The 19,574-nt window shown below is 35.0% G+C and overlaps 1 protein-coding gene across 2 annotated transcripts in view; it reads right to left on the bottom strand.

Moving 5' to 3' along the window:
* Nucleotides 1-327: 327 nt before the first annotated feature.
* Nucleotides 328-19,574, bottom strand: part of ATAD1 (ATPase family AAA domain containing 1) — a 54,130-nt gene continuing 34,883 nt past the window's right edge. For both annotated transcript variants that reach the window (XM_059054019.2, XM_059054018.2), the window contains exons 7-10: nt 14,938-15,027; nt 12,099-12,149; nt 3,827-3,960; nt 328-2,032 (exon numbers count right to left, since the gene is read on the bottom strand). In XM_059054019.2, coding sequence (XP_058910002.1) covers nt 1,912-2,032; nt 3,827-3,960; nt 12,099-12,149; nt 14,938-15,027 — 396 coding nt within the window. In that variant the 3' untranslated portion in view covers nt 328-1,911. The remainder of the gene's footprint in view (nt 2,033-3,826; nt 3,961-12,098; nt 12,150-14,937; nt 15,028-19,574) is intronic.

Below are 19,574 nucleotides of genomic sequence, written 5' to 3'. Positions count from 1 at the left end.
GCTTTAGTGTATTTCTCTAACTTCATCTGATGATTCAAACTATGATAAATTAACTACTACTATTGGATATTCTGAATTTAAAAGAAGATAAAAAGAAAGGACATGAAGAGAGATATGTCACTCCTATTTCTGATCAGTATGCCATCAGATTAAAATTAAATGACTACTGAAATTCATACTAAAACAAAATAATGGTTATATACTAGAATGTATGCTATAAAAGTTACACAGCAAGATGAAAACAGTCCAAGGGCAAGTTTTATAAACCAAAACAACCCCAGAAAATTTTACATAACTGAAAAAGACAAAGGAGTAAGTAGAGAAAACTCAATTAAGATGGATCTTTTTATTACATATTTATAAAATAACAGTATAATATAGTTATTAAAAATGGAGATGAAATATTTTATTTTTGGTATCTTATGTTTTGCATTCAATTTTTCAATCATCTTCACAATTTTTCAAAACTTGAACCTCTACCCCACCCACCATTCAAAGAACAAATGAAGAACAAACTATCCAATGGGTTCTAGTGAGAGACTTAATATCAAAGAAATTAATCCAGTAGCTCATGAATTAAGAGTGAGAATTTTCAAAGAAATACAACAAAAACAAAAATTCAGAAGGCACCTCAAGATCATATTGTGCCATTTTCCTCATGCTGTATATGTTTAAGTGCCTATAACAGAATTCTGGTTAATGACATTTTGGACAAAAAAAGAGTCATATTTTGTGCACAGAGCATCAAATGACTACAGATACAATATGGGGATTCTGCTGTGCATATCTATACTAAGTAGGGCATAATTTATGATATGCTAAGAAAAAAATAAAATTACAAATTGGGTATTTTTAGCATATTTAGTAACAGCTAGTTGTTTTAAACTATCGTTTCATTTTTGATGACCAAATTATATGTGACCATAATTAAAGAACATATAATTTTAAAATAAGACTAATAAACCATGGTTACAACAGAACTGTTACATTAAATGAAGAAAGGAAAGTCACATACATGTACTGAATGGCACTGAGGTTTTTCAAAGCCATTCTTTTGAAAGGCTTTCAGTCCACCTTCACATGTATCAATTAAAAAAAATGTCTCTACTCAGTGTGTTTGCAGAAGGAGATGAAGTCAGTTCTGATCACCCAAGTGGCTGAGAACCACTCAGTGCTGATCACTGAGCAAGTCTTTTATCTGACTGCCCTGAGAACCAAAACCGAGCCACATCTAAGCCTCTGCTGCGGTGACTCCAACTATTCAACCGCAGAGAAACACTCACCTCAGAAACACAAAAAAACACAAACAACAACTGAAACAAGTGACAACTAGAAATGGCTGAATCACTGTACCTTTTAGACACAACCATTAACCCTAGTTTTGCGATATGCTACTTGGTACTTTTTGATTCAGTAGTTGGAGTAAAAAAAAGTTTCTGTATTCAAACCTATTTACAGAATGTCAATATAAAATGTGTGAATATATACATTTAATATACACACATGCACGCACACACACACACACACACACACACACACACTCACACTCACATATCTAGAAACCAGCACTTAGCCACGTCCCCAATTCTCACTAACGACTCAGTAAATCATCTGTTACTTTAAGACCAGCTTAGGTGCTATAAGGCTGCAACATATGGCTAAAGAGGTCAAACACAAGCACCCACACTCAGGCTAATTAAATTGTTCCTCCTCATGATTTTCCACAAGTAGTAATACCATTTATATAACAACTATATCTCAATAACTTAGAATTCAGAGTATAAAACCAGTGTCATGAACATATAACTCCCTCACTGTTTAAAGAACACTCCTCCTTCTGTTCTATTTCCACTAATGGTAAGAGGGCACACCAAACTGGATCACACTGAACTGTACAAATGATCTTTACTCTCAATCTAAACAAACGTGTGTTAAAACATTCTGAAATGCTGCATCCTTTGATTTCTTCATCTTTTCAATTGCCCGATGCAGGTCCTGTTGTTGCACAGGTCGAATTTCATCTTCATCATGGCTAAAATGCAAAAAAAAAAAAAAAAACCCACCGAATATTCAAATAATTTTAGAATACATCTCCCTAAAATATTTTACCAAGACTAAAAACTGAAGTCTCTTACGCATCCAAGTCCCCAAAGACAACCACAATTTACAGTTTCACATGAATTCTTCCAAGGAATTAATCTATGCATATAAATGTCTTAAGAGATTTTTTAAAACCACTTACCAGCAAGAGGTAGGAAGCTAAAATGGCTGGCTATAAACATTATAGCTTGGTAACTAAAATCAAATACTTCATACCAAGAACATAAAGGTGTGAAAGTTGATCTAAATGGGATTATAATTCTAATCAAGGATTCAAAAGTTATTCCCATGAAAACTGGAATTAAAAAGTAGCAGTCTTAGGTATATAATATTCATGCATGTGTTTAGCTTTAGATAAACTGAAAATAAAATCCATTCCTACTAATAAAAACCAACTACTCTAAGTCGTTCCCACTTCAATAAGGAGACAAATATGACCTAATATATAATGTCTCCTTTGTAACTTATAAACACTTAGGAAAAATAATTCAGGGAAAAAGTTATGATAACCTAAGTCCATAACCCAGACTTTTCGCATTGAAATATAACATTTTCAGAGCTTTAAGGACAGCAGAAAAACAGAATTTTCATTAAAATAATTTAAGTAAAATTTATTCATAGGGTTTTTTTTTTCTCCTCTTAACATATACAGAATAAAAATCTTCAGAAGATAGATTCTTGGCTACAGAGGTCAAAAAGTATTCCCAATTTTAGTGCTAGAGTAGCTGGACTAATCTGGCAACAAATAAATGGAGTGACCCTCTCCACGAAGGGGCCCAAGAGAACATTAAAGATAGGTCCAGAACCAGTGCAGGCACAGCTCCAAGTTAACAGGGTAGCTTTCATGCAAACCTTTCTATACCAAGAGAAACCTTTCTTGGCAAAGCTTGCTAGGCAATACAATGTAATTAAACACATGAATAAGACAGGCAAATCCAGGTCACTTGGAATGAAAGCCTCAGGGGATGAAGAAGGGAGACTGAGAAACAATGGGGCAAGAGGTAGAGAACTCATTGGACACAAGCCCCCAAAGTACACTGGTTTACTAAGAGTCACGTTAGAAGGTTGATATTTTGAACAGGGGCTTAGAAATGCAGGGCTATACTGGTTCAGGGCAAGTGGCCTTATGGGAAACACAGAACTTTTGTTCATCAGAGCTGCATTATTCCATATTCCAGTTCACTAATACGGCTGGTACAAGATTGGTTTCTCAAGCTCAAGATACTGTGAAACTGGTTTCAAGTTTGCTGCAGTGACAAATGACTTCTTTTTAAGTAAATACACTATTAACAAGTTGAAGTCTAGTCCACAGCAACGTCCCCATAAATGTGAAATTTCTGGAAGACAAGGCACTCATTTCCATAATGTAAAAATTTAAAATACAAAAGCAATCCAAGGATACCAGAGCAGCTGTTTTCCTGGTAGGGATGAGCAAGCTTAAGTTTGTCAGCTTTCTGTAACCCAGTTCATGGATTTCCAGTAGAAATTCAGCTTTTACTTCTTTCTCTTCATTTCAGATGCTTCCCCAAACCACCCTCCCTTGCAAATTCATTTCCAGAATTCTTCAGAAAAAAGGCAATAAGTAACGTTAGGGGAATTTTAAATTCCAATTTACCTTTTTATTCCATAAGCAAAGCTGGTATTATAAAGCAAAATAAAAGAAACTATCCCAAAAGCGCTAAAAGGGTTTGACAAATATTAAGAGATCAACTCTAAATACACATACCTTTCTTCTGATGTAGAATTAACATATTCCCTGACACAGAGAAGGGCAGCATCTCGACACATCTCCTTTAGGTCACTTCCTGAAAACCCATCAGTTTCCTGGGCAACTTCCAGCAGGTCCACATGCCTATCCACCTTAAACAAATATAAAACATGCTTTAAAAAAAAATGTAAAATATACTGCAAAAGATATATCCAAACATTCTTAGAATTAAAGAAAGTTAAGCATATTGGAACATCATGGGAGGAGAATCAATAGACAGTATTTTCAGTCTCTAGAAATTTTTTTTTTAACCATAAAATTTGAAATCTAATTTTCAGTAATTGTCATTATGACCAAAACATAAGTAAGTCTTACTAGATATATCACAGAGTGATGGGGAAGAAAAGGCATTCAAATATTGCTGGATTTACTTTGGTACCTCTTAGGAAGGTCCCACTTTGACACTTTTTTTTATAATATAGTCAACATACTTGGCAAATAGCCTGGATCATTAAGTCCTGAGACCTGATTTTTGTAATATTATGATATTACAAAAATCATATTCTACTAAAATATTCTAAGCCTCATTTTAACCGTACTGCTTTGATACTCTACTACCTCAACACTAATTCATCAGCACCTATAGTTTTGCTCCCCAACCGAAGCTTATACAGTCAAGCCAATTAAGTAATCCTCCTGGGCACATAACAGACTAGGGATACTTAAAAGCTGATATGTAGCTTAAGAAGAGAAAATGAGGAAAAAAATACATTATAGTAACTACCATGTATTAAATGATTCTTACATATCATTCGCTGTATTAAGTACTTTACATGGAGTATTCTCATTTAATCCTGACAGGGAAGTATCCTCACTTTCGTTTTCAGAAAATAGTAAAACCTGCAGAGGTTAAATAAATTGCCCAAGGTCACACCATTGCCAGAGCCAGGATTTGAACACAATGCAGTAAAGATCCAGATGTATTTTTTCCCTCATCTAGCTAACTGTTTGTCTTAACATTTATTTTCCCCAAGTTGACTGGAAATGCCATTGTCATTTCTTACTAAATTCCCATTTGTCTTTGTGGAAGACCCCGTGTAACTCTACACAAGGACAAGAGGCTTGGAGGTAAGACAACATGGGATCTACTGTTAACTCTGCAACTGTGACCTCACATGATAGTGTTCTCGGTCCTAAATGTGGAGGTTAATAAAGAGAAATCACATATTCTTTGATAAAAAGAAAACTGCACGCAGAAGGTAGGTGTGGAACAGGCAAGGAAAATGGTAAACTACATATAGATAAATCTAAGCTTTAATATATAAAAACAGTAATAATAATCATTTAATTTGGGGTAAAGAACTAAGTAGCACCAAAAGAGAATGTGTAACTTCCAAATGACTAGAAGAAGAGGGAAAAAGGAATAAAGAACACAAGAGCAACACTAAAGAACGAAGGACTGGTGGGGAGGAGGGGAACTGGAGGGGGAAAGGGGAAGGTGTGGGCAGAGGGTGAGTGGGGGGAGTCCAGGGAGGAAAAAAAAAAGCATAATACATGGAAAGCACTAAAATAAAAAAGAACAAATGCAAATTTATCAGTAATCACCACAAACACAAACAGAAATCATTACATAATGATAAAAAATAATTCACCAGAAAAATATAACAAATGGACAAACCCGCAACAACACTGGGAGATTTGTAACAACAATACTGGGGATGTAAGATGATAAGTTCCATGGGTTATAGTTACAGTTAGCATCTGTGATCTAACGTACAAACATAAAAGCTGACAAACTGATTACAGGAATTCTGTATAATCTGGATATTAGTCCTTTGTTGGTTATAGGGTTGCAAAATGTTTTCCTTGTGACCTGTTCTTGCACTTTGTTCATTGTATCTTGTCATACTTCAAGAAGCCTTAAGTCTGATCACAGTCAGACTCTTCTATTCTCTTTGTAGTTTAAACTTTTTTGTGTGCCTCAGAAACTCACTTTCTCTATAGTTTGTAACAGTGAAAGAGAAAAAATAACCTACACCTCTACATGTATTATGTATCTCCACACACATTTATGGAACTGATTGACATGGACTGGTTGACATGAAGCAACGTATATTAAGATCACCTTTTAAATCCAGGTGCTAGATTTGAAGTTATTTGTGTATATGTCTAAGATAAAAGACTTTCCAAATTATTCTCCAAGATGTTAAAAATTAGTCCTCCTCCCTCAAACAATCAACACCTCCACCCTATCCTTTGCCTTCTCCTTTGTTGGGCCACACTATGTTCTAACCACTCACAAATCTTGTGCATGACAGGGTGATAAAGTCACAAAGATGAACAAAACAAGTATAAGAAAAGAATAAATAAAAAATTCCAGTCATTGGGGGAGAAAGATTAGTAAACAGAGATAGCATTCCATAATGGTTAAGAGAAAGGCTGCATTACTACTACTTTGCTATGTAAACCTGGGTAACTCATTCTATAACTTCTCTGGATTTCAGTTTCCAGAGAAGTGTAAAAGAGTACTAATAAGTACTGCTTAGATGGATTAAGGATTAAATAAAACGATGTGTATCTTACCACAATGCTTGGCACACAGCAAGCACTCTAAAAGTAGCCCTTTTTATTTTAAGATAATGGCTCTAGATAAACCGTGAAGTAATGAGAATTATTTTTATTAGGCAAGTATGAAGGCAATTCCCAAGTTAAAAAAAGGTTTTGAGTACTGGGAGCAAAATAGGAATAAATTAATGAACGTCCAAAATAGCTTGAAAGAATAGCACTTATTTGTGTGCGGTTATTCACTATATCTGCCATTGACTGTACACTGCATGATAATCAAAGCATTTTACATATATTATTTAATTTAAATTCTCAAACCGACTCTATGAGATTGTTGGCATTATCTCTGATTTCCAAGTGAGAAAATGAGGCACAGAGATGCTAACAATATTTGCTCAAGGTCACACAGTAGGAAATGGTCAAGCCAGAATGGGATCCTCAGGTCTGTCTCCTAAACCCATGCTTGTTAACTATTCCCGCTGTTACAGAAAATATATAAATTCAGGTTAGTCTGTATAGGGAACGAAAACTATCCTTACTGCAGTGTCAGACATGATACTTGTATTAGATATAAATGTTATTGGTTCTAATTCTTTCAAACTTAAAATGTTAAGCCCAAACCAGTATACTATCTTTTTTAAACGAGTGGGTTGTGTTAAGGATCTATCAATAAAGAATTGTGAAAGACTGGAAAACAGTATCATTTCAAAAGCTTCATTTTTTTCTTCAGAGAAGAAAAAACTCAAAATATAAAAGTCTAGCCAACTGTTTGCATCAAAAACTCTAATTCTGCTCAGGAATGTATACGCATGATAATGCTCATCTTATTAAATAAATGTGTGTGCTACTGATCTGAGGCATCTTTTAACAAAATTACATTAATTTCTTTCATATTCCATTGAAGTAACAATATGCCTCCAGCATATAAATACCAGCTAGTAGGAAATGAGACATTCCCATGTCAGCAATTATCCAGAGAGCACTCATATTCTGCATCATAGAACTGGTTAGACACTAATTCTTTGTACTTACATAAATAAGAAACAGAATGCTAAAAACTGCCTGTACCAATGACAAATGTAATTCTAAAAGAACTTCCAAAGATACTACTGTTAAAAAAAAGCAGAACACTAAAATCAAAGTTTAAATTAGGCATAATGAGTAGTGTCTTAAATTTAAATGCTAAAATTTAATGGCCTGTGTAAAGTATGGCTATCATATGAGACCAAGAGCTTACATCTCATAATTTACATTCATCATCTATATATCAATGACCTATATCACCTATATTTACACTGGACCACACATACAGGGTTCAAAAATATTAACTTCCAGACACACTTCATTAAAATATTTTTAAATAACTGTATTAGTTAACCTGAAGTCTCCACAAAATTGTTCACAACTACCTTGTAATGCCTGTTAAATTTCTAGCCACATCATAGCCATTCTAATTCAAAAGATCTTGTGAACTCATTTAATCCCCTTTGTTTTCTTCTCTGTTCATCAATGCCTATCCTTATCAAAGGTTGGCCAATGGAGCCTGTTTTATCTAAACAGTACTACAACTAAACAATGTCTTCTTGAAAGCAGTAATCAAATATTCAGTTAAAAGGCAAAATGTAATTTGTTGATTTCTCATTCATGGAGGACAGGAGTTCCTTACCCAGAATATATGAAAGGTTTTAGGAATTTCCCTGAAACTATACAAAACATTTCAAGTACATACGCAGTTTTTTAAGGAAAGACGACATAGCTTTATCTCTTTATTAAAGGGCTGTATGATCCCCCAAATGGTTAGTAACCAATGATCTAATCTCTGTAATTTGTTAGACACTTTAAACTTTAGCAAATAGCATATATGTTATTTTGATATATTGTAAAGAAATAAATGAACAGAACACCACTGAAAGATACAAGACTTGAACAACCAGAAAGACATAAATGCTTCTGGGGAGAGAGAGTCAACATCAAATATCTTAATTCTCTTAAATTATGATCCACCAAAAACACTAGTGTTTGTTTTTTCTTGAATAAGACAAATTAATTTAAAATTCATACAGAAAAAAATAGCATACCAAGAAACTGTGGGCTGGGGGACAACAAGAGGTGTCTAGCCCTACCTGATATTAAAACTTACAAGACCTTAATAATTAAGAGTGTGGTGGGGACTTCCCTGGTGGCGCAGTGGTTAAGAATCCACCTGCCAATGCAGGGGACATGGGTTCGAGCCCTGGTCCGGGAAGATCCCACATGCCGTGGAGCAACTAAGCCCGTGTGCCACAACTACTGAGCCTGCGCTCTAGAGCCCACGAGCCACGACTACTGAGTCCACGTGCCACAACTACTGAAGCCTGAGCACCTAGAGCCCGTGCTCTACAACAAGAGAAGCCACTGCAAAGAGAAGCCTGCACGCTGCAATGAAGAGTAGCCCCCGTTCGCCGCAACAAAGACCCAATGCAGCCAAAAAAAGAAAAAAGAAAAAGAAAAAAAAAAAAAAAAAGAGTGTGGTGCTGGTGAATAAACACAGAAAAGACCAATGACCTGAATTCAAAGTCCAGAAACACAGCCAATACATACAAGAATTTAGTATATGATAAAGGTGGCTTCTCTAATGAGGAAAGAATGGACTATTCCAAAAAATGGTGTTGGGACAACTGGGTATCCATTTGGAAAAACAAGAGCAAAATTCAATTCATAGCACACATCATACATCTGGATAAAAATACCAATTATAGCAAAGATTTAAACGTAAACCATAAAACCATAATGGACATCCAGATATTATGTATCTCCTAATGAAAGAATATAATTCTACCCAAGAAGTAGTCCTCTCTCCAACTGAACCTAATCTCATCCAGTCTCGTGATCCAACTACCAATTTTAGAGGAATTACTGCTCTTTGTATAATCAGCAAAATTCAGACCATGGAAAAATTTGGACAAATCCAACGTGGTTTCTTCAACAAATAAATTGAAAAGGGAAGAGGGAAAGGAGGAGAGACATGAAGGGAGAATCTATAGTCTATAGATTAAAAGGGATTTAAAATCTGAAATAATTGAAAATTACAAACTTTATATGGATCCTGAGGCAAACAAATACATGGTTTTAAAAAAAAAGACGTTTAGGAGACAATTAGAAATTTGAAGAGACTATATATTCAATGATAGTAATAAATTTATGTCATTTTTTGCTTAAAGTATAACAATGGTAATGAGGTTAGGTTAAATAAAGAAACGAATCCTTCCTTTTAGAGCTGTAACGAAAATATTTACAGATGAGATATGATGGGAAAACATGGGAGGTAAGGAAGTAGATAGGGTATGGATGAAGCAGAATTAGCCATGGGATGATGGTGATTCAAGGAAGCATGAAAACCACTGAAATATAAGTATGCCTCACTATGGGAAGCTATTTGGTTTCTTAATTTAGATAGCAATTTCAAATAGTGAGTTTACATATGAAGTTTATGATAGTGAGTAACACCATGTTATTAAAATATGCTTGGTTACAGAGTTTTGGAAAAACAGGTAGCAAGAGTTGGAGAATATGGAAACTTCCTTTACAAACACGTTAGTGGAAAAGGACTTTTAAATTTATATCAAAACTTAGAAGCCATAAAGGGGGAAAAAATCCAGTAAAATCAAGACAAACTAGGAAAAAATATTTTCAAATCATATAAACAAAGGGCAAGTCTCCGTAATACATTAGAGTTCCTACAAATCTACAAGAAAAAAAACATTCTAATAGAAAAATAGGCAGAGAATATGAATAGGTATTTCTCTCTCTCTCTCTCTCTCACACACACACACACACACACACACACACACACACACACACACACACATATACACATTCTAGAGGCTCTTAAACATATATTGGTCATTTCATCCCTCAATGTAAATTAAAACTATAATGAGGGCTTCCCTGGTGGCGCAGTGGTTGAGAGATCGCCTACTGATGCAGGGGACACGGCTTCGTGCCCCGGTCCGGGAGGATCCCACATGCCGCGGAGCAGCTGGGCCCGTAAGCCATGGCCGCTGGGCCTGCGCATCCGGAGCCTGTGCTCCGCAACAGAAGAGGCCACAACAGTGAGAGGTCCGCATACCACAAAAACAAAACCAAACAAACAAACAAAAAACTATAATGAGATACCATTTTCTACCTATCATGTTGGCACAAAGTTTCATAACATTCTGTTGGCAAGGCTATAGGGCAAGAGGCACTCCAACACTGCTGATGTAAGAGTAAACTGGGGGACTTTCCTGGTGGTGCAGTGGTTAAGAATCCACCTGCCAATGCAGTGTTCAATCCCTGGTCCAGGAAGATCCCACATGACTGTGCGGCTCAACTATTGACCCTGCGCTCTAGAGCCTGCGAGCCACTACTGAGCCTGCGCGCCACAACTACTGAAGCCCTAGAGCCCGTGCTCCGCAACAAAAGAAGCCACTGCAAAGAGAAGCCCACGCACCGCAATGAAGAGTAGCCCCCACTTGCCTCAACTAGAGAAAGCCTGTGCACAGCAATGAAGACCCACGCAGCCAAAAATAAAATAAATTTTTTTAAAAAAGAGTAAATTGGCATGAACAATTTGGCAACTACTACCAAAATTATAAATATCATACCCTTTGATCTAGCAATTTTTCTTCTGGAAAATTCACCCTACTAATATTCCTGGCACAAGTGTGAAATGATGTATGTACAAGGTTATTCAATGCAGCATTTTTTTTTTTTTTTTTTTGTGGTACGCAGGTCTCTCACTGTCGTGGCCTCTCCCGTTGTGGAGCACAGGCTCCAGATGCGCAGGCTCAGCGGCCATGGCTCACGGGCCCAGCCGCTCTGCGGCATGTGGGATCTTCCCGGACCGGGGCAAAAATCCGTGTCCCCTGCATCGGCAGGTAGACTTCTCAACCACTGCGCCACCAGGGAAGCCCCAATGCAGCATTTTTATAGTAGTGAAAGACTGGAATCAACCCAAATGTCCTTCAATGTGGCACTGATTAAATAAATTATGTTATATCCATATAATGGAACCCTATGCAGTGCAAAAGAAAAGAAAAAAGAGAGAGAGAACAAAATGAGGAAACCATATGCTAATATGGAATCTCAAAAATAAGTGAAAAGAGCAACAGAGAACACTGTATATGGTTTATTAATATGATTTATGTAGAAAAGGGGAGAGGAGTAACATTACATTCTAATTTGCTTATATAGGAATAATGCCATCTGAAAAGATACAGAAGAAATATAAGGGAGATATGAGACTTTTCCCTGTATACCATTTAATATATATATTTTAATTTTTGAAACGTGATTATATCACCTATTTTTAAAATACAAACGATTGAAGATTTTGATTATCATACCTTCTTAATTCTAAATTCCAACTTCAAAAAATACTGCAATTAAATAAAAACCAAAACCTCCCCATACTTCTCTGCAAAAACAAATGTATCTTATATAATGAAACCACTCCGAAAAATATCAGAGGATTTTAATCTGTAGATATGAAAACACATGGCTTTTTAAAAAGCAAATTACCTTTTATTAGTTCAAATATGCCATAATAATTGACTTGTATGAGCAGCCAAGAGTTTTACAGTAATTTACAAGTTCAAAGCTACATTATTCCCAGGTTCCTTTTTCATTTCTGTCTAAAATGATTTTATGAACATAAATATTTTTGTATTTATAGGATGGAGAAAAAATGTAATTTTCTACTTACATTTTCATTTTTCAAGATGAGTTTCAGGATTGCTTCTCTTTGTTTTAGAGCCTAAAAGCAGGATAATATCCAGTTAGCATTTAAAAAAAAAAAAAGGATCAACTAATTTTCCTAATATTTCTTCCTTTCCTTGTAAACTACCTGACAATATCTATAAGAAATGACAGAAACTCTGACAGGTCATGGCAACTTTTGACTAAAGCAAGGTCTAGATTCTAGACTCTAGATTAATCATTTGTGGTTGTCTTATTGAACTATATCTTCTTATTCTGAATCCCCAGTGCCTAGTACCATATCTGGAAAATAACATGCCCTTAAATGTTTCTTGAGTGAGTAAATGAATTCCTATGACTACCAATGTCTTTCCTCTACAGCTCTGCAAATCTCCTTTTCTTAATTTAGGAAACTTCTGAAAACTCACTGCTGCCATAAAATTTTTTTTATCAGTAACTGGAAGAGATGGCAATAATACTTGCTCGGTTCTTCCATTCAGCATATAACTTCCATGTCCACTAATTTATATTAGTGAATTTTATTTAGTGTTAAGAGCATATTTGTTTATATGCTTGTAGGCTCGCCCCCCCCCCCCCAGTGATGCTTCATATTACTAGAGAATAGAAGCTTTTATAGAATACCTTACATATACGGTAAATATGAATGCTTTTATAGATTATTATGGCTGAACTCATCCCTACTTCCACAACCACTGAAAAAAACAGAGCCGGTTACAATGAGTACCAAATTAAATGACCTGAAAAACAAAACCAAACTGCTGTTTCTGTAATTCAAATGTGTTAAGTATGAAGGTTAACTTGGTATGTTATGTGATCACCAGTAGGTACTTTTTGTTAAAAAGCATTTAACTTGGAAAGGAGTTTTAGGTAAGGTTAATCATACACTTTGTTATCACAGTTAAACAGTAAGAAAAAAATTACCCTATAAAGTGTGTGTGTGTGTTCACTAAAAACAGAATGAAGAGGGGGATTATAAAAATCCCAGTTTCTATATTACAAGTACACAAATTTATGACAAATTTGAAAAAATCTTTTACAACCTATTTTGAACTCATACAAAAATATATTAAACTTGCAACTTTAGTAAAGGCTACTTTCCATGCTGTTGTACCCTATGTTCTATTCTACTGTACATCAAAACCCTTTGTTTGCTCTTAGACTATAAGCAGAAATTCTATCAATATAATCTTTACCTTCAGAACCACTGAGGTGAACTGATTATCTCTAAAAATATTCTGATGTTTTGGTAACAAAATAAGGTCAAATTATCTTGTGTGAAACATACAAAGTTCATCTAAACCTTCAGCAGTCAACCTTTCCAGCCTCATCCCCACCTACTTTCCTTGATGCCCCCTAACTGAACTATCCCCAGAAGTCACCATTAAATATGTGCTTCCACACCTCCTTGTCTTTCTTCATTCTGGTAGAAAAGCATTTCTCTGCTTCACTTGACTGTCAAATTGCTACCATCTTTCATCCTTCAAGGTCCAGCTCAATTCTGTAGATTTCACTAACTCCTCAGACAGAATTATGATTTCATCATCATCTCAGGTCCTTACAGTTCTTTAAGCATACTTTTGTAAAGTGCATTTTACTATTTTTTTTTTGCCACATGCCACGCAGGATATCTTAGTTCCCCAACCAGGGATCGAACCCACGTCCCCTGCAGTGGAAGCACAGAGACCGCCAGGGAAGTCCCCATTTTACATTATTTATTTTTGTGTCTGGCTCCACTGCAATACAGAGTTCTTTTAGGACAGGGGCCACGTTCTATTCACCAGCGCCTGGCAGGTGTCTGACACATATTAATGCTCAATAAATATTAGTCACACTAAGTACATTTTCTAGTCTCCTATATCACATTAAAAAATCTCTGCACCGAATCATCAGGTAGATTTTCTAACAGACTGCCTAAGTAAATGTATACCCTCAGAGGAATCAGATGCTGCAGCAAAGAGCCAGCCAGAGTAACTGTGCAGAGGCCATATCCACCAATTTCAGGAAACCATGTTTACTACTACAAACTGTTAAGCTGAAGAATATAAAATGGGGCCAATATTTTTAGGCCAGAGATTTTAATTTTGAAAGAAGTGACAGTGTAAGTTCTTCTACATAGCAATATATGTAACATGCTGATTGTATAGTGCACATCGTTTATTACTAACCCTGTTTGTTTTTTTCTCCTTTAATCTAAAAGCAGACAAAATTCAGGATTTAGGGATTTTGTGCAAAAAAGTATCCAAGTTTTAATCCTCTACTTGAGGGTACTTTTAACTAGCAAAAAAGAATGCTAGAAGAAGATGCTTACTACCGGTTCAACACCACCCTCACATTTGCATCATGTTAAAGTGTAATCTCATAGCTACTGGTTAATCATTAATCCTGCCACAGGAAAGCACTGCCAATAATTAATCAAATAAATACCAGGTGTTCTTCCTGTCAGGCCTTCAGAATAGTTCTTTAACCCTAAAACCCTAATTTCATCCTATCCTAAACCAAAACTATAATTTACATTTTCTTATGTATCTTCCATAGATAACTTTGCTGCATTCTAAAGAAAATCCCTGAAGTGTCTAGGCAAACTTGAGGTAATAAGATACTCTGAAGAGAAGCAAATAACATTGATCTTAGGAAAGAAAAATTTAAAAAGCAAGAAAAGGAGTGGAAAGGATAAAAGTAATTAGGGGGATTCTTGCCCTATTCCTTCCCTGCCTGTCATAAATAATAAGTCTTATTTTTTAATCATTCCCTTTGTGAAATCACAGATAAAGACAGGTAAAAAAGCGAATATTTAACTGTTCATAATACCAATCAAATCCACCTACAGGCTGGTTGATATGAAATCTCGTAGGCATTCTTCTCATTATAGCTGAGTCAAGATCCTGAGGACGATTAGTAGCTCCCATTACTATGACCTAAATATATAAAGAAAACAAAGGTATTAAATATACCAGTAATACTCCTTTCAGGTTGTTATTACTAGGGCTTAGAAGATATAGAAAATTAAGTGGGGTTTAAACTAAATCTTCTATAGGAAATCTGATTGTAATCCAGTATTACTCAAATATTTATAGATATAAATCAGAGTTAATCCTAAATACATCAGAAGATAGCAAAGCTGGTAAGCCTGATGCATTTCACCAGACTTCTAGTAACTAAAATAATACATTATTCAGTTACTGAGGAATTATACAAATTTTAAAAAACCTATTGTATTTTGAAAAATATGGTTACTCAGTGGCTACATGCTGAATAACTTAAAGCTATTTATGTTACAGCTTGGGAGTATATATGAGGGGAACACTTCAAGTCCTTTAATAATATTAAGGAGAGAATCATTTCCCCTACCAGAATCTGAGGATTCTGGTAATAGTAATAGGTATCATCTATTTTTTCCTCTGGATTTCACATCATCATTTCATCAGCACTGCAGGTGACATCTTCTCAGTGCTAATAAAAACTCAAGCAATCCAATTTTAAACAAGGGCAACAGAATAAAAGCAAACATCAAATGCTGGGTAGAATATTTAAAAAAAAAAAAAAGAAAAAATATTGCTGGCGGCTCTGCCAGCCTCTGGGTCTATGCCACTTATTTATAAAGAACGTAGAGATGAAAAATCAACATGAATAAAGACAAAGATATACAAAACTATTTAATTTCTGAACGGCTTCAATATTACCATTATTGTTGATATTTCTGTATAATATAATTAAGCACATCTGTTATCCAAAATGAAATTCATTGGTATTCTAAGAAAACTTTTATTTCAGCCTAAGAGGTCTTAGATTTCTGAAATAATCTGAAATCTAACTCCAGAACAACATACACTAACTCTTATATTCTACTTTTTTTTTTTTTTTTTTTTTTTTAAGGCTATGCTGTGCAGCATGTGGGATCTTAGTTCCCGGACCAGGGATCGAACCCGTGCCCCCTGCATTGGGAGTGCAGCATCTTAACTGGACCACCAGGGAAGTTCCTTATATTCTATTTCTACTCTTTACATTTAACATTACTCAACTGCCAAATTACTTTCAATTAACTGTGAGAGGTTGCCACCTAGAGGGAAAAAATATACATACAAATTTGAGAAATAGTTCCATAATATAATGCAATTTTGTATTTGGGTCAAGTGATCCTAAAGTCAAAATATTAATGCTCTTACCTGTTTTTCTTTACTGACTTTCTACAACTCTATAGAATTAATAAGGAAAATTTCTACCTAATGTAAAACAAAGTCTTTAAAAGTGATCAAATGAATTAATTGTATAAGATAAAGGATGAATATAGTATATTTTGAGATAGAGTATTCATTAGATATTAAAAGAGAGTTCAAAGTGATATGGAAACTTGTTGAAGACTGATCATATTATGTTGTAGAGAATCACAAAAAGCACTGTGGTTGAGGCAGCACCTGAAAAAAACTGAAAAAGGGGCTGTACTTTGAGAAACGTTCCAGGTAAACAGCCTGAAACAAAACAAAAACCCATATGAAACATGAAACACTAAAACTCAGGATTGAGGAATCCAGATAAATCTAGCACAACATGGCCTAATGAATTTATTTGGGGTGATAACAGATATTCACGATGAAAAGGCAAAGTAGAGTGACTGACATCACTTAAAGAAGTAAATTTTAAGGAGTGATTTTAAGGGGCAAAAAAGATAACCTTTACACATATATTAACTCTACTTAGTGCAAATAAGCTAAAATTAAAAATGGGAAGCAACAGTAATTTTTTAGTATTTATGCAGCAAATTAATGTACCTTTTAGGTATTAGGTAAGACTTCTAAAAATCTTTAAAACAAAATATTAATAAATTTTTTTATCATTTCACATTTTTTAACAATCAGATCTAAATATATGCCTCAAAAGCTGAACTATGTCAATGAATACCCTAAAAATAATGTTAGCTTTTACGTCTCATGTCTCTCAAGATGAAGAATACATCATCGACTAACTTGGATTTCCAGTAGTAGTGACAGGTTTAATTGGGCCATTCAACTATTTTTGTTTCCTCTGTGGCAAGGAAACAAAGAAAGTAAGCTGGGGTACTGGGCTCCATCCACAGTCACAGAATAGACAATTTTAGAGGAAAGCTAACTGGTTCCTATTAAAGAAGATGTCTAAAACTATTATTCAAATTAGTAACAGCCATTTTAACCCCCTCAACACAAAAAAAAGTTAAAAGCAACATCTTCATTTTCTCCCTCAAAAGTCTGTCATAATAGAACAGTAAATACTATTAGTACAATAAAGAATAATGGTTCTAAAAATTCAATTTTAATTTTCTGTATCAGAACCACACTGTGGGGCTCTGGACGAAGTGGCTCAGGAATATATTTTACCCAAATTATTTTATAATATTATCATTATTTCCTTGGTTTTAAAATAATACTCTGATAAGATGTAATATTAAACTATCAATATTTCTCTCTTACATGGGCTAACTATTCAATTCTCTGCATACGTTAAATACTATTGCTTAGAAGGATAATTAGCTTTTGGAAACCTGCAAACTAAACTCATTGAATAGATTTCTCAGAACCAATGATTAATATAAATTGTTTCTAGTAATTCACCTGAATTTATCTATGTTGTGCTTTCTTCTCTAATCATCGAACAAACACTAAAGGCAATTTTCCCTCAAAATGAAATTATACTTTCATAACGGTGATGTAGGACATGGGGCTTATTTTCTTCTTGAGAATTAGGTGTCTCAGCACTTTTGATTTATGGTAATGTGGCAGACAAAGGAGATCCTTAAACCCTCTGGCTACAAAACATGTAAAAATAATAAAATATTTTAAAAAATCAATCAATAAATCTGCAAAAAGGTAAAGGAATTAAGCTGAATCCAGCAACAAAGCCTATACATGATGGAGGGTAAGCAAGGGTAGAAGTTGACCACATACCATATGGACACGTACAGATTTTAAAAAGTGGTATGTGTGATGAGAGACCACCCTACATAAAGTTGGGACCCATGAAGTACTATGGCCTGAGAAAAGTGGTGAAATATTAGAAAACCTATTTGGCAGAGTCAAGCCTTGGTTCTTGGAAAGATATATAAACACACACACTAAATCTCTGAGATTTCATGGTTCATGGCCAGCTAACATGGATCTTGAACCTGAATTTACCTGTCTTTGGAAAAGAACACAGCAGAGACAAGTATAAAATCCTCTTAGAACAGCAAACTGTCAACGCAGATTCCAAAAATTCACATACAGTTCTACCAAATATGATTTTTCCCATAAAATCACAAAACACACAAGGAAATAACCATCCTAAACTCAAATGATAGAACAAGATGTACAAATACTTCTATGTGAGAATTACTGAAGATGGACTATAAAATTAGTGTTAATACATTTAAAGGAATAAACAAGAAATTTTTAAAAATCACATAGCAAATACTTATGTAGCAAATATATACCAGATACTGTTACAGGCACTTTACTCAGATTAAATCCTTAAAATCCTACAACAGTTCTGAGGTGGATACAGTTCTTCCCTTTTTATAGATATTACCCCCTCTATTCAGACACAGGGTGATTATATAATTTTGCCCAAGTTACAAAGCTAACTGATGCCAGGGCTCTGCTTTACTAATCCAACTGGCAAGAGACCATCAAAACTGATCTGGCAGACCTGAAAAAGAGTCTAAAAGAATTTCTAGAGCTGAAGAATATAATAACTGAAATGCTACATAGCTGAATGGATCCAAATGAAGCCAGAATTATCTAATTGGAAGAGGTAAAGAAATTACCCAGAATATAGCACAAAGAGATAGAAAATATGAAAGAGATGTTAAAAAATATGGAATATAAATAAGGTATGTCCAAATGGCTTTTGATAAGATCACAAGGAAAATGGAAAAGAAAAAATATTTGAAGAAATAATGGTTGAAGTTTTTTTTTTTTTGGCTGCACTTGGGTCTTCATTGAGGTGTGCAGGCTTCTCATTGAGGTGGCTTCTCTTGTGGTGGAACATGGACTCTAGGTGTACAGGCTCAGTAGTTGTGGCGCATGGACTTAGTTGCTCTGTGACATGTGGGATCTTCCTGGACCAAGGCTCAAACCTGTGTACCCTGCGTTGGCAGGCAGATACTTAACCACTGCGTCACCAGGGAAGTCCCTCTAACTATGTTTTCTTAAAAGGGGCAAAAACAGATTACAAAATAGAAAATACCTACTGCAGTTAAAACAATGAAAGAACATAACCTTCCCAAAACTTTTCCATGAGAAAAGTTTTTATATACATGAGATATAAAATAGTTGATTCATGGAAGGGGGGGAAAAAACCCAAACAGAAAAATGGCTCTAGAAGTTCCATGTCCAGCAATATGGCAGAAAACCAAACATGCCAGAAAATTTTTTTAAATTTTCTTTTAAAATACATTATTGATCTGGCAAGAAAGTATGGAATATTCAGAGGTGAAAAACTATGTGAAAACAGG

This window comes from Kogia breviceps, chromosome 2, assembly GCF_026419965.1.
Source record: "Kogia breviceps isolate mKogBre1 chromosome 2, mKogBre1 haplotype 1, whole genome shotgun sequence".
In the NCBI taxonomy this organism is placed as follows: Eukaryota; Metazoa; Chordata; class Mammalia; order Artiodactyla; family Physeteridae; genus Kogia; species Kogia breviceps.
This window is presented reverse-complemented; position numbering and strand designations above follow the sequence as displayed.